At 44.0% G+C, this 16,188-nt stretch overlaps 1 protein-coding gene across 8 annotated transcripts in view; it reads right to left on the bottom strand.

The window, feature by feature from the left end:
- Positions 1 to 3,617: 3,617 nt before the first annotated feature.
- The window catches only part of P4HA2 (prolyl 4-hydroxylase subunit alpha 2), a 34,410-nt gene continuing 21,839 nt past the window's right edge, over positions 3,618 to 16,188 (bottom strand). For 6 of the 8 annotated variants that reach the window (XM_055301923.1, XM_055301921.1, XM_055301925.1 and 3 more), the window contains exons 10-16: positions 14,527 to 14,597; positions 14,179 to 14,278; positions 9,124 to 9,177; positions 8,516 to 8,581; positions 6,688 to 6,756; positions 6,255 to 6,351; positions 3,618 to 4,087 (exon numbers count right to left, since the gene is read on the bottom strand). In XM_055301923.1, coding sequence (XP_055157898.1) covers positions 4,017 to 4,087; positions 6,255 to 6,351; positions 6,688 to 6,756; positions 8,516 to 8,581; positions 9,124 to 9,177; positions 14,179 to 14,278; positions 14,527 to 14,597 — 528 coding nt within the window. In that variant the 3' untranslated portion in view covers positions 3,618 to 4,016. Of the gene's footprint in view, positions 4,088 to 6,254; positions 6,352 to 6,687; positions 6,757 to 8,515; positions 8,582 to 8,630; positions 8,691 to 9,123; positions 9,178 to 14,178; positions 14,279 to 14,526; positions 14,598 to 16,188 lie in introns of all 8 variants that reach the window. The other 2 variants (XM_055301928.1, XM_055301927.1) reach the window with 2 other exon arrangements.

Below are 16,188 nucleotides of genomic sequence, written 5' to 3'. Positions count from 1 at the left end.
ATGTAATAGTCAATTATTTAATGTCAACTTGCCTAGACTGTTGTTGTGACCAGTTGTTTGGTCAAACACTAGTCTAGAATGGACTAAATCATCATCAACCAAGAGGCAAAAAAAAAAAAAAAAAAAGATCCACAGAAAATTTTTATCATGGAGTTATCAAACAAAAACTTTTTTTTAAGACTTTATTTATTCATGAGAGGCAGAGAGAGAGAGAGAGAGGCAGAGACACAGGCAGAGGGAGAAGCAGGCTCCATGCAGGGAGCCTGATGTGGGACTCGATCCTCCGTCTCCAGGATCACGCCCTGGGCTAAAGGCGGGCACTAATCCGCTGGGCCACCAGGGCTGCCCCAGACAAGGACTTTTAAATAACGGCTTCATTAGTTGAAGAAAAACATGGAATAAAGCAAAAAGATCAGTTCCCCAAAGAATTAGAATCTATTAAAAATAATTGAGTGGAAAGATACTCTAGAACTGAAAAATATAAGAATTGAAATTAAGAATTCAGCAGATGGGTTTACTTAGTATAACTGACAAATTAACTGGAAGACAGATGAAAATATTTAGTCTGAAAACAAGTGGGAAAAAAAGAATGGGAAACAGGAGACAGTATCAAACCTGAAAGAGTGAAAAGTTCCAACATCCAGATTATTGGAGTCTCAGAAGAGACACAAAAAATGAGACCGCAACAATATCTGAATTATGTCTAAGAAATTTCCAAAATTGATTAAAGACAACCCACAAATTCAAGAAACTCTGTAAACCCCAAGCCAGAAAATAACCAAAAGAAACCCACACTAGGCACATTATAGTAAAACCACTGAAAAATCTTAAGCAGACAGCAGGGAGGGGACGGGGTTGTGGGGAATTTACTTTCAAAGAGCAACAAAAGGACAAGATAGATGAATTTTTAACAGAAATGGTGCAAGCCTGGAAATAATAGAATTACATCTTTAAGCTGGTTAAAGAAAAACGCAGGTGAATTTAATAGAAAAAAGAATAAACTAGAAAACAATTTAAAAATTACCCAAAATACAGCAGTTATAAAAAATATGAAAACAGGTTAAGAACTAAGAACAGTATGATATAATCTAATTTACATTTAATCCAAGTTCCAGAAGGAACACAGAAAATATTGAAATAAAAGAATAAAAATAAAATAAATAAAATAAAATAAATTTTAAAAAAAGAAAATATTAAAATAAAATGATTTAATAGTTTTCCAAAACTGAGTAAAGATACTACTGTACACTTTCAAGAAACGTGAAGACTATCAAACAGGGGAGGAAAAAACCCACCAATCATGCCAATAATTTTGTTGTTTCTCAACTCTAAGCGAATCTTTCTATAGTCTGCTGTTATATTGGAGTTGCAACTCCATAAACTGTGTTTCCCATATTCCCTTACCAGCTGGCATCCTGTTAGGTTCTGCCAATGGAAGATACTAGAAGATTACATGGTATTAGGTAAGTAGCAGGTGCCCAAATCCAAGAATTTTTTTCTTTTTGGAAGAGAGATAGCTTTATATATTAAAAACCACTGAGGTTTAGAGTTTTTTTTTGTAAAGATTGATTGATTGATTGATTTATGATAGACAGAGAGAGATAGAGAGAGAGAGACAGAGACACAGGAGGAGGGAGAAGCAGGCTCCATGCTGGGAGCCCGAAGTGGGACTCGATCCCGGGACTCCAGGATCGCACCCTGGGCCAAAGGCAGGCACCAAACTGCTGAGCCACCAGGATCCCCAGGTTTAGAGGTTTTATTATCAATGTAGCATAAGCTTATTCTATCCTAACAAAATACATAAGAATTTAAGTAGACCCTTGTACCAACAAAAATAAAACCCAGGTATATGAAAGACAAGATTATAATGCTTTTGGAAAACATAGGAAATACCATGATCATTTTGGAGAACAGAATAATTTCTTAAGATATAAAAAGCATAAATCAAAGAGGAAAAGCCTGATAAATCTGACATAAAAATCAAGAACTTGTGTTCATCAGAAGACAAAACTAAAACTGAAAAGACAAACTAGAAAAAGGAAAATAGGGATGCCTGGGTGGCTCAGTGGTTGGGCGTCGGCCTTCAGCTCAGGTCGTGATCTTGGGGTTCTGGGATGGAGCCCCACATTGGGCTCCCTGCTCGTGCTCGATGGGGAGTCTGTTTCTCCCTCTTTCTCTGCCCCTTCCACTGCCTGTGCTTTCTCACTTGCTTTCTCTCAAATAAATAAATAAATAAAATCTTAAAAAAAAAAAAGGAAAATAACTTGCAAAACCTATAACCATCAAAGAGTTTATGTCTATAAGATACTAAAAAATTCCAATCAGTAAGAAAAAGACTTGAAAAGACATTTAAAGAAAACTAATGACTAATAAAAAGGTATTCGATGTCATCAGTAATTATGTTAAAATAGATAACACTGGGGCACCTGGGTGGCTCAGCAGTTAAGTGTATGCCTTTGGCTCAGGATGTGATCCTGGGGTCGTGGGACAAGTCCCACTAAGTCTCTGCCTCTCTCTGTGGGTCTCTCATGAATAAATAAAATCTTTAAAAAATAAAATAAAAATAAAATAGACAATACTATGCATGTAACAAGTTAGCTAAAATGGAGAAGCAGGACAGTACCAGATATTAGAGAAAATTGGGATAACAACTCTCATTCACTCCTGGTGAGAATATGAATAACCACCCTGGAATATGTTTGTTATATGGTAAATTTGAAAACTACCAAGACTCCACATTTCTACTGCTAGATATATATTCTTCAGAAATGTGTTTATGTGTACCAGGAATCATGTATAAAAATGCAAATGGCAGCATTACTCATAACATACAAAGAATGAAACCAATTCAAATATCTTATCAACAGTATACTGGCTACATTAAGTACTGTCCTACCATATACATTTACAAAACTGAAGCAACTCTACAAATTAAAACAAACTAGAGCTATTTAACATAAATGAATCTTAAAAACAACTGTCAAACAAAAGAAGCCCAACACCTGCAAAAATAGATGATTCTATTTACAAAACATTCAAAATCAGGGAAAACAAAATAATCCTTAATTTAAGGATGTAGACACAGGTAATAAAATTACAAACAAACAAAGGAATAACTCCCACAAATCACTAGACAATGGTTACCACCAAGGTACCAGAAGCAGGATAGGAGGTATGATCCAGGAAAGGATTACAAGGGTCTCCTGAGGTACAGATTTGAAAACGATCTCTTCTCTAACCTGGTCACATCATTGCTCATGTTCACCTTCATATTCTTTACATTGTATATTTACGTTTCATAAACAGTTCTGTGTGTATCTTAACATTTTTAAGAAATTTCAAAAAAAATATTTCAAATTCTAACAGCAAAATAGTCATGAACATACACGATCACTATATTCTCTAAAAGGCAAGGTGAGACTATTTCCCTCACTTTCCAGAAAGGATACTGAAGCTTAGAAATATAAGTGTTGAAACCACATCTAGAACCCAAGGTCAAGGTTTTGCCACTAAAGTATTCACTACCCAGATTCTGCCTCTACAGAGGAGATGCATAGGAAAGAAATAGCAAACTTGGTATAAGTTCCCCCATATTTAAAAAATACTCCGAATAAGGCTTTTTAAGGCTTCCGGCAGGGACATTTTATTTTTTGGTTAAAGCCACATTGATAGAAATGCCATAAAAACAAACATGTAAACAAGGTATCAGAACTTTGGTTCACTGAAACACCTCACACCTAAAACATCTGAGGTACAAAGGCACCTTGCTAGGTGCTAGACAGCCTTACTCTGCTGCAGCCACTCTGACCCAAGGTGGCCAGAGGTGGCACAGGCTGACCAGAGAGGTCGGGACCCAGGTCACCCAGGACCCTCCCCAGTCGGCTCTCCCTTTGCTCCAGACAAACATTCACTCCAACAAAGACCTGAGTGACAGGGCCTGGAACATACAAGGGTGTCTGTCATGTGGAACTTGAGGACGACATGGGCTGTGGGGCCGGGAAGGGCAGAAAAGGAAGTCAGTCAACTTCTGTTGATCCACATGGCCTCAAGAATTCCTGTCCTCGTTCATGGAACCACTTATTGGAGACTGTGAACAGAAAGAAAGTATGTTACAATCCTGTTGGTTAGTTTAGCAGCCAAAATGAATGACTCCTCCATGATGAATCCTGCACTGGGCCCTGGAACTCAAACTTGAGTAAGATATGGTCTCAAACCTCAAGTTGCTCATGAGCTGGTAAGGAAAACCTATGTATAAATAGATAACTGTTCAAAGGTCTGCCCATGAAAAAAGATAAATATGTGTACATTGCCATGGAAACTGAACCAAAGGACACCTAACCATGTGAGGGAAGAGGAGACTCCAGGCTGGGACATGGTGCTGAATAGGAGTTATCCAGGGAAGAAGATGGATTACCAGATGATTCATGTATCAATGGGGTCCAGGAAGTGGGAAGAGGATGAGAAAGACATCAAGACATGAATAACCGTGATGTATATCAAGGACCCCAAGCAGCTTGATATTATTGATAAAGAACTAAGATATAGAAGCTAAGGATGAGGAAGTCTGTCAGGACTGTGGAGGGCCTGGATGTCAACCTCAAGACCTGTGGGTCAGCAGATCTGGTCTGTGTGCTGTGGGTAAGAGAGCAGCAGAGCCAGTGCTAGCACTGTCAGTCACCTAAAGCTGAGCCTCAAATCCACAGGAACCATTATTTCATTCCTTAACACAGACTCTTAGCATGATAAATAATGCACTACTGAAGCCATAGAGCTTTTAAAATATAAATGTATTTAGTTGAAAAAAATTAAACTGTCTACAAAGCTTATAGTGATAAATAGCAATCTCCTACCCACCCGCCCCTTCCCGCTGCCAAACCCCACTTCTAGAGGACACTCAACTCCTTTAGTTGTTTCTTTTGACATTCAACCACATATTTCTTTTTTTTTTTTATAACCACATATTTCTAAATAACATGCTGATACTGCTATCTCTTGACTTTCAATTTTGGAATTCTTCTATACTACCCCTAAGACACATTACATCTTCTATCTCCTCAATAGAATTAAATCACAAATTTTAATTACATTATCATTAATTGGGCAGCCCAGGTGGCTCAGCGGTTTAGCGCCACCTTCAGCCCAGGGCGTGATCCTGGAGACCCGGGATCCAGTCCATGTCGGGCTCCCTGCATGGAGCCTGCTTCTTCCTCTGCCTGTGTCTCTGTACCTGCCTATCTCTCTCTCTCTCATGAATAAATAAATAAATAACTTTAAAAATAAATAAATAGGGATCCCTGGGTGGCACAGCGGTTTAGCGCCTGCGTTTGGCCCAGGGCGCGATCCTGGAGACCCGGGATCGAATCCCACGTCGGGCTCCCAGTGCATGGAGCCTGCTTCTCCCTCTGCCTGTGTCTCTGCCTCTCTCTCTCTCTCTCTGTGACTATCATAAATAAATAAAAATTTTAAAAAATAATAAAAATAATAAAATAAATAATCATTAACTGCTTACATTAGCATATCACATAAATGTTGCTCATGCCTGAGTCACCTAATAGTGTACACTGACATTTCTTGTACAATTCTTTCTTTTCCCTAAAGTCAGCATTTGCTTCATTTAGATTCTAAATGCTTAATTTTCTGTGAACCTACCACTATTATCCCCAAAACTCTCCATGAGGGTATAAACTCCTCTCTGCAATCACTTCCTATCATCCTGGTTCAAGCCTCCCCCTCACTCACCACAGCTGCTTTCAGAACAAAGCTCAAAGCTCTAATTTCAGCCTCCATGGTCTGGTCCCAGCCTCGAGCCTCATCTCCAGGCCCCTGTACCATAGTCCTCCCCTTACGTAAATGACAAAGGCAGCTGGTCCCCGAACCCAACATGCTGGTTCCATGTGGGCCTTGCTTGCCTAGGAGACCTCTTCCCCATTCTGACTCTCTCCCACTGTTCCCTCAGAACCCCTACCAGAGTCTACTCTTCTGGGAGCCATCCTGGGCCATAAGCAACGCTTATGTAGCTATTCTCCTCCTTGTAGCCTCCTCAGCTCTTGTGGACATCTCTGAAAATATTTCCAACCAGCTGTCCTGGCACAGAATCAGTTTTGTGGACAGCTACATGGCTGGATGAAACAACCAGTTAGCAGGAAAAAAAACGAAAAACTCAAAAAGGAAGACATCTTGGCACTGTGAAAATACAGCAGCAGGTATCTCCCAAATCAGAGTCTGACCAAAAGTGCCCAGGCTAATCCACTTACCCCACTTGCAGCCCACAAGCACGGGACAGGCAGCGTGTCTTGTACGGTAGTCACCTTCCCCACTCCGCAGAAGGTTGTACCAGAATACAGCTGTACCCTAGGAAAAAAAGACAGCCCATCAGATAACACCTCCCTAAGCAGAAACACTCTCACTTTCCCATGTACAAAGGGACAGGACTCTGGGATTCCAACAATACAGAAGTATCCACCCTTCATGGTGGGGAGGATATTTAATAACCAAGCTTCTCCCAAAGGACTTCCCTTCCCGAACCATCTCCCCAGATGGACACTAAAGCCAAAAAGTCAGAGCTCAAGCAGGAAGGGGATAAAGCCCCTCACAGTAAGAATCAAGCAGGCCAGGGAATGGAACTGAGAGACATGAACAAGGTCTGAGCTATGCTCCAACCTGTGACCCACAAAAACTAGAACTTACCTTCTTAGGCCAAATTGCAGCCCCCAGATCAGGAAAAACAGTGGCACCACCAGCTTCTACATCACTCATCTGAGAATACAAGGCAAAAGATTGGCCCTTGTACTCAAAGTTCTCAGAGCAAGTGAGCCACAAAGGACCCAAGTATGCAGATTACCTTTCTCTGAGCAGGAGTGACACCACTTGAAGGCTCTGGTCCACAGCTGGCCCTCCCCCCAAGAAAAGCTCATCCCATACCCTAACCCTCCTAAACCCTGCTTAATCTATGCAGTTTTATTGGGATAGTCCCATGCCAGGGGTGCTTGAGAGCCGTAGCCCTGGGGAAGACCCATATCCTGGCCATCCTCAGATGGGAACAATCTGAGAGTGTACACGGAAAATGCCAGACTGATGCCTGCTCTTGAATCCCCATCCAGCCTGCGCCATACCTAAGGCACTCTGCCCTTTGAGCAGCTCTACCCTAAAGCTCCCTGCTGCTCCCAACACCATCTGTAGCCCCCACTGTGGGCTTTGTTTCTCTGGTTCTAGTGCCACCCTCACCTTCCCAGAACAGCAGTCCTCCCCGGGGCCAGCCAGGTGAGCAGACAGAGAAGGCTCCACAGGTCCTGCTTTCTCCCAGTGAGGCCTCAAACTAAGTGGAACACAAGTTCCATGGAAGGGAGGCTACATTTATGCCCACAAAGCGTGCCTCGACTCATGCCCCAGGCACCAGTTCTGTCTCAGCTGGCTGTCTTCAAGTTTTTTGTCTATAATATAATAAAATGTGGAGTTTTAAAAATATTTCCACAGGTTGCATGCCAGACAGACTAAAGAGCACTCAACAGGCATGTGGTAAACGAATAAGATGAAAACCTCTGATGGCTTCTCACAGCCCTGGGGATCAAATCCAGGCTCTTTTCTAGAACCCAAAGCCCCCGTCTGTCTCAGCAGTCTCTCTCTCTCTCCACCCGCTCTCGTCTCAATTACTACCTCTGAGTCACACCAGTCTTCTTCCATTTTTCCAACATCCCCATCTCCTTCCCTCTTCCAGGTCTCCACACATTCTCCTCTCTGCCAGAAAGCATGTTCCACCAACTAATTTCCACTCAACCTTCAAGTCTCCACCAACATATTACTCCGCAGGGAGGCCTTCTCTGAATCTCAACCCTGAGCCACTTTTTCAAGGCATTTGTCACTATGCTAACTAAATGAATTACTGGCCCTATGGTTAAAGCAAGTCCCTCATGTTAGGCTGTAAACCCCACGAAAGACCCCACATGTCCTGCTCACTAGCATGTTCACAGCCAGCCCCAGAACATAAATCTTAACTTAAACAAGACACCAAAGGAAAAGATGGCCATGGGCTGCTGTCTCTAAGTTACCTGACAGTTTGTATGCCTCTTTAGAATGGGCTAAGCAGAGGGGAAAGCAAATTGCTCCTCATATAGGATGTAAACCCAATGGCCTGTGGCTGGAGGATAGGCAGCAGATGAGAGGCAGGCCACCAAGCTCTGGGAAAACACAGGGAGCTTTCATTTAAAAGGGCCTCATGGCAGCCTCCTCACTCTTCCTCCAAGGAGGGGACTCTCCAGGGCACTCACCCCAAAAATCCTGACTAGCACTGGGCCCATCAAAAGGAGCCAGGGATATGAAAGTCAGGGGTGTGGGTGAGCACACAGATGGGAACATCTGTGTCAACTCCCTACTCCAGCCAAGAAGAGTGCTGAGGGCCAGAGGGGCCCAGCCACGGAGCAACAGCTGATGGTGTCAGCCCTGACAGGAGTGGATCTAATATAGCACTCTGGCCTAGGTTCCCCGAAGGCCCATTTATTATTGCATGCATCATACTTACGTAGTTTAAGAACGTGGCCACACGATTCCCCGTCCCTAAACGCTTGAAAGCATCTTGCTCATTTTTCTATAAAATTAAGTGAGAATGAACAGGTGGACCTGGCCCCAGTACTTACATAGTTAAGAAACGTCGCTAACCTATTCCCTTCCGTTTTGAGGCCGCTGTCAAAAGGTCGCTGCAACAAATAACAACTTTCACCCACATTTGCAGATAATTCCACCCCCCAACTCACAAGACTGGGGCCAAAAGGGTCAAGGGAAGGCAATAAGCATGTATTCCATACATCAGCCTGGACCATGGGCCACGGCTGCAAAGGAAACCCTGGCCAGGGCACAGGGAAAGGGGGGGCAGGAACCAGGAACAGCTTTCACAAAGATCTAATGAGGTCCTATGCTTTACAGGGAAATAGCCAGGGTGCACTGGGTTCCACAGGCCCCAGATTTCCTGATTTAGACTTTTCCAGTAACAAAGAGTTGGTCCTGGTAAGGTTTGTTGGGGGGGGGGGGGGAGGTTGCCTAATATAGAGACTGAAGTGCTCAGAGAAGCTCCAGCTTTCTCAAAACAGCTGGAGCAGCGCCCTCTAGAAGTAGCCATGGTTTGGGCCTTACCCTAGAGAAGTCAAAATGTGGCTCATATTGTCCTCCCATTCCATAATTAGCAACCTGGTGGGAAAGAACAGCATCAGACCTTGTCAGCAGGATGAACAGTCCTGAAGCAGCCCATCTCCCCAGGAAGACTATCTCCCCACAACAACAGAAAACACCTGTACCCCTTAATAACCAGAACCCCCAAGTGCATCTTCTCTAAGGTGGATGGTAACTATGCCCTGCCAGCACAGGCAGACCAAATGGTTCAAATGTACCTACAGTCATGTCCAAGAGTAAGGCCACAGCATAAATGGGGTTTCCCAAACACAAAATGGGGAACCTGCAGACAGCCACTGTGGAGAAACTCCAGCCCTTTAGGGACACTCAGATGGCAGCAGAGAGAGCTTTCCTTAAGGCAGGGCGTGGCCTATGTGTTTGCAAGACAATAGGAAGGTAATCCAGAGGAAAGCCAACAAACCCAAGACAGGAACTTTTTTCTTCTGCTAGTTTGGGAGCTCCTCAGTACCTGACACTGCTCCTGCCACCTGTGTCACTGTGCCCTGGTTACTGTTCCTGGTGAAACTGAGCAGGGAAAATGTATCCCACTCCCTTTCACAGTGGCTCACCGCATAGAGCAGTTCTGCATCCAAGTGAAACAGCAGGACAGGCAGCCGACAGTGGTCCCAGTGGGAGCCTGGACCTGAAGCAGCACCTGAGCCATCTTAGCTTCAGCAACTACCAGATTGGCATTGATTAGATTATAAACTATAAACACCTGACTGAGCAGTTTATCAGCACAATCTAAGTCTTAAGTCACAAATGGTTATTCTAGCCGCAGTGGTCAGAATGAGACAAAATTCAAGATGAAGTACAGAATTTGACATGGAAGCTGACAGATAAAGTGGTACCACCAATGTCCATCTGGGAACATCTGGCTACTGTTTCTTATTGAAGCCCTAAAAACATCTGGGGCTCAGCTATTAGTCTTCAGGAAGTTGGTATGTTTTGCATATCCTTTTTGGCGATTCCAAGAGTCAGATGTGAGATTTTGTAAAACTGGCAATAATGAAGACCTATAGACATGAGGGAGAGAGAGGGAGGGGGTACTTTACAAGAAAGAAAATCCTCCTATTTAAAAAGAAAGCAATATGCATCAAATGTGATGTAGTGCAGAATTTGGAAAGCATGATTTTCAGTGTCCACATAATTTAAAACTTTGGTATGAAGAATCAGTGGATGAAAATATACTATCATAGGCTGCTTTAGCCTTCAAGATTCCTGCACCAGAAATACCTGGAAATTCTATCAACAGTGTGAAGTGGCCAGGTTCAACAGGTGGCCCTAAGGCTGAACGTATATCTAAGGAGGGAAGTGCTACAGCAGTTGATAAAGTGATATTGCAAACACTTTCTTTGGGTCCCGTTGTTGAAAACTTGGAAGAAAATTTTAAAGATAACTGGAATTATCATGCCAATGCACTATGCAAAATTTGATCACCGCTTACTGCTGGAACTACAGGGTATGGCTGTACTTTCTAATATTCCCATTTGTGGGATGGGATGCTTTAAACTTGTAGATCCCTCGGAGAGAAAGAAGCTGCATTGCTATAGCAGGTTCATCTTTTTAGTTTTGGGAATCACATTTGATCGTCTGCTGATACTATTGTGTCTATACTATTTATTGTCCACAAAGAATGCAAGTGTCATAGGGGCTTCTGGATTTGCAATCAGCTTCACCATCTGGGCAAACTCAGAACTTTAATAACAAGCAACTATCAATCAAACCTGATTCCTTGGCTAAAATTAACAAGTCAGGAAATGATAGGTGTTGGAGAAGATGCGGAGAAAGGAGAACCCTCTTATACTCCTGCTGACAATGCAAGGTGGTACAGCCACGCTCAAAAAGTTGAAAATAGAGCTACCCTACAACCCAGCAATGGCACTACTAGTATTTACCCCAAAGACACAAATGTAGTGATCTGAAGGGGCACTTGCACCAATGTTTCTAGCAGCAATGTCCACAAAACCCAAACTATGCAAAGAACCCAGATGTCCATTGACAGATGAATGGATAAGGAAGATATGGTATACACACACACACACACACACACACACACACACAATGAAATATTACTCAGCCATTTAAAAAAAAAGAAATCTTGCCATTTGCAATGACATGGATGGAACTAGCGAATATTATGTTAACCAAAATAAGTCTATCCAGAGAAAAACAATTATCATATGATTTCATTCATGTGCAGAATTTAAGAAACAAGACAGAGGAGCATAGGGTAAAGGAAGAGAAAAATAAAACAAAATCAGAGAGGGAGACAAACCATAAGAGACTCTTAACTCTAGGAAACAAACTGAGGGTGGCTGGAAAGGAGGTGGGGGGGGAATAGGATAACTGGGTGATAGGCATTAAGGAGGGCATGTAATGTAATGAGCACTGGATGTTTTATACAACTGATGAATCACTGAACTCTGCCTCTGAAACTAGTAATATATTATATGCTAATTAACTGAATTTAAATTTATAAATAAATAAATCCCCCACCCCCTCCCACCACAAGAAAACTGATTCCTGTAAGGAAGCATTCATTTGAATCTTTAGATGTGTTGTTACGAAAGTAGAAGAGCCAGTCATTTGAAAAATGGGTAATTTATGATACTGAGATCAGAGTGAAGACCAAAAACAATGGTCAGAAATTACTCTTTTAGAAAGGCTGAGACATCCAATCAGAAGTGCCCTCAGAAAGGGACACAGAACATAAAGACTTCTAACTCTGGGAAATGAACTAGGGGTGGTGGAAGGGGAGGAGGGCGGGGGGTGGGGGTGAATGGGTGACGGGCACGGAGGGGGACACTTGACGGGATGAGCACTGGGTGTTATTCTGTATGTTGGTAAATTGAACACCAATAAAAATTAATTTATAAAAAAAATAAATAAATAAATAAATAAATAAATTTAAAAAAAAAAAAAAAAAAAAAAGAAGTGCCCTCAATCTTAGAGAATTCCTTCAGTGTAGCATCAGACAAGCCTTCATCCAATTCATAAGAAAGCCTCAATTGCTCTTTTTCTTCCAAATGATCTAGTGCAAACACATCAACTACAGATGAAAGAGTGTCAACAGGGAGCAGAAGAACCAACTCCTTTCCAGATCCCTAACATTCTGAGGGACCATGGAGTACCGGCTCTTGCTAGTGCCTAGGCACTGACTATACGTCAACCAATCCACAACAAATAAGCACTTAGAAGAAGGTGCTGACACCCAGGTTCTTGTCCCCCAGACCATGTAGGGTCAGGTCAAAGCTTTCAACACTGTTGGCTGGCAAAGGAAATGCCAAAATAGTTCACAGAAGAAGAAGGCAAACAAAAATAGGGCTTCAGCCCCTAGACAGCTATAGTCTGGGTCTTCCAGAAGAGCCTTGATTTTAAGAGTCAAATCCACAGGGAGTCCTGGCATTCAGATCCCACTCATTACAGACCTACAACATGATGAGCCAAACAAGATGGAGCCAGGGTTGTGGCAGAGAAGCTAGTCCAAGTTTTATACTGCCTTCTCAGCTGCATGTGAGATAGGGTACAGAGGGTGTAGCCCGGGAGCCAGCCAAGATAGCAACAGGGGCATAGATCCCATCTAGTCTTCTCAGCCCATTGGTCCAGGGTATGGAATCAGCCAATCAAGCAGAATGCTGTCCTCCATGGTGGTGGCCATGAGAGTCCTAACACTGGCTCTGAGAGTGGCAGATGTGTTAACAACAACAGATATGCTCCATGAATATATGAATCACAACAATGCCAACAGAAATGAACTTAGTGCAATGAGAATCTCTACTGCTCTTGAAATGGTGCAAGTGGGAGATGTGGCAAAAACTCCCTTCGATGTACTTATTTACAGAACTACTTTAAAATTAAATTAAGTTTGTGGTGCCTGTGTGGCTCAGTCGATTAAGCACCCAATTCTCGATTTCGGCTCAGGTCACAATCTCAGGGTCATGAGATCAAGCCCCATGTCAGGCTCTGTGCTTAGCACGGAGTCTGCTTGAGATTCTCTCTCCCTCTGCCTCTGCCCCTCCCCCTGCTTGTACACGTACCTGCACAGTCTCTCTCAATAAATAAATGAAATCTTGAAAGAAAGAAAGAAAGAAAGAAAGAAAGAAAGAAAGAAAGAAAGAAAGAAAGAAAGAAAGAAAGAAAGAAAGAAAAATGCCAGTGAAACTTCTCTGGAGGTGTCTCAGGTCAACACTTTACAACAGAACCCAGATGTTCCAATGTTCAGAAGGGAGCATGGCCAAAACTGGGTTTTTTTTTTTTTTTAAGATTTATTTATTCATGAGAGAGAGAGAGAGAGAGAGAGAGGCAGAGACACAGGCAGAGGGAGAAGCAGGCTCCACACAGGGAGCCCGACGTGGGATTCAATCCCGGGTCTCCAGGATCACACCCTGGGCCGAAGGCGGTGCTAAATCACTGGGCCACGGGGCTGCCCCCAAAACTGATTTGAACTCAATATATACCAGAAGATACATTATTAGGAGCTCTACCCAGCTGCCATGTCTTCACAATCACCTTTGAAATAAAGGCAGAAAGCCAGGGTTCCAAAGGGGCTACTTTGAAAAAAGCTCCTCACTCTCATCAGCCTCTTCAGACCTCACTTTTTCTACCAATGGATCACAGAACCCTTTATTTACCTCTAAGTGCATATGAACCATAGGCATCAGAACTATGACCTTTGCAGATATTTATAGCTCTCTTAGCAGTGTCTCTAAAACAACTCAGGATTTCAGCTTCCATAGTCAAGAGAGACAAATGGGTCTGCCATGCCCACCACTGAACCCTAGCTCCTAGTATGATACTCAGCACACAGAAGACAACCAATATCTGTTGAATGATAACTGTTGGAATGACAGTAGGCATGCTTAATTCTGGCTTCCCTGTGTGAGATCACTCCATATTCACAGCACTGTGCAGTCACACAGTTCACTGGGAAAGCTTCCCAACGCCTGGCTTGGGGCACCCTGGGAGACCATCTGCCCAGAAATGTTCCCACTTCCCAACTATAGGGTCCAGGCGTACCTGCAGCAGTTCTGCAGTCTTTACTGTCAGTCCTGTGATGTGCTGCATCCGAAGATTCACTCGAGCCACAACAGGGTCATCATCTTCCTCCAGCCACGAGCTAAGCCAAGAAAAGGAAAGTGGAGAAGGTAGCTTAGATGAGGTCTTACACTCTCCCCCTAGAGTCAGGGCCAGGACTACCAGGCAACACAGGGTGTGTATTCTAAGTAGGGAAATACCGGCAAGTAGAACAAGCCAAGCCAAGCTCCCTTCAGTAGAAACTAGGAAGCCCTGTAGATAGGATTTGAGCAGCCATCAACCCCCACCCCACCCCACCCCACCCCCACCCCCACCATCACCTCTGCTAACCTTTTGGAAACTCTGTAGCTGGCAACAGTGAGGACGCCTGTCTTGGGATCACGGACAGTGGCTCGTGCAAGCTGGAAGGCAGGAAGAGAGGGCAGACTTATCTTTCTTTGCCTTGAGTGTTTTCCTAGAGAGACGGGGACCAGATCTGCCATTCCGACCAACTGGGAAAACAAGTTTCTCAGGCAGTGGCACTAGACAAGGCACCATGATCCTGCAAGCCAGGGAAAAGCAGTAGTCTCAGGCCTCCACGTTCCTGTTCTGCTGTGAGACCCTGGCCACTGCCATGCTAAGTCACTGCCGAGCCCTGCTCCCACCCAGGTCTGTGCTGTCTGCAGAATTATGCCTATGGAGTCTCCTTTGTCCATTCACCATCTGCCTGGACAGATTACCTTCTCACCAGGCATACATACCGCCCCTGCCTGAGCACCACCTTTGCTTGACCTGGTCCTTTTGAACCACAGCGACCTTCTCTGCCAAGAAACTATCATCCTGCTGCAGCACCTCCCACTGGGCTTCCACCACTGTGAAGAGCAAAGAAGGGAGGCACACTTTCTACTCAGCAGCCTCACAAGATCAGATGGTAGAATCTAGAAAGGATCATACAGGCTGAAATATGTGACCTGCTGCCTGGAAGCCACTTATCTCACATGTATGCTAATGTACACACATCCACCAACACCCCTAACCTACCTCATAGGCTCTGAATCTCCACAGACAGGTACAATGATGCTCCCAGGAAGCACCTGATACTCAAAGCCATCTCTGCCATGATTCAGCTGTGTACTGTCCTAATGACCTCACATGGGTGGAACCAAAGACCCAGATACCCCCACCCCTACAGCACTTCCCCTTAATTTCCATAAATACTTAATGAGCACCTACTACGTGGCCGGCACTACACCGGGTGACCAAGACATGGCCCCTGTCCTCATGCAATTCCGTCAAGTGGGGAAGGCAGAAAACTAGCTGCCCAACTGCAGCCCAACATGAGGAGAGCGGCAAGTGGAGTCAGTTTAATGTTTGCAGGAGCTCAGTCTATACTATACTCAGGAATGGTCAGGGGGAGATCACCTAGCTGAAATATGTGCCGGGTAAGCAGGAGTTAGCCAAGTAGGGGAACATGACAGGAACAGGGAAGGAACAGCAATGCTGAGGCCCAGGGATGAAAGAGGGTGTGTGATACCATGACCGTGGATTAGATGTTAGAGGAAAGAGATGAGAATAGGCCAAAGAGGCAAGTGGGGACTGGGCCTGGAAGCAACCTTGTGGCAAATAACAAACAGAGAAGGCAGGTAAGGGACACTCACAATCAGAATGTGGACACCTCTGGGAAAGCTGAGTAACGTAGGGCAAAAGTGGTAACAAGGCAGCCAACGAGGAGCTCAAGCAGAGATCAAGGCAAGAGTTGATGGTAGAAGGGATGGAGAGGTGTGGCTGGATCAGAAGATTGGCCAGGAGATCCCGTAACCAGGATGCTGCACTACTGCAGCAATTTCTGGCAACCCAACAGTGTGCCCAGGGCAGAGGGCTTCCCCAAGCTCTTGTGTACGATTCCTACTGATGACAAGTGCAGCTGCAGCCAAACCCCCTCCAAATATCTGAGTCTCAACACTGGCTTGACATCCACAAGGAGGCTGTGGGGAAGTTATGTTCTGCTCCCAG

Source organism: Nyctereutes procyonoides, unplaced genomic scaffold (genome assembly GCF_905146905.1).
Source record: "Nyctereutes procyonoides isolate TBG_1078 unplaced genomic scaffold, NYPRO_anot_genome, whole genome shotgun sequence".
NCBI lineage: Eukaryota > Metazoa > Chordata > Mammalia > Carnivora > Canidae > Nyctereutes > Nyctereutes procyonoides.
Note: the sequence above shows the minus strand (reverse complement) of the source record. Positions and strands in the feature narration are given on the sequence as shown.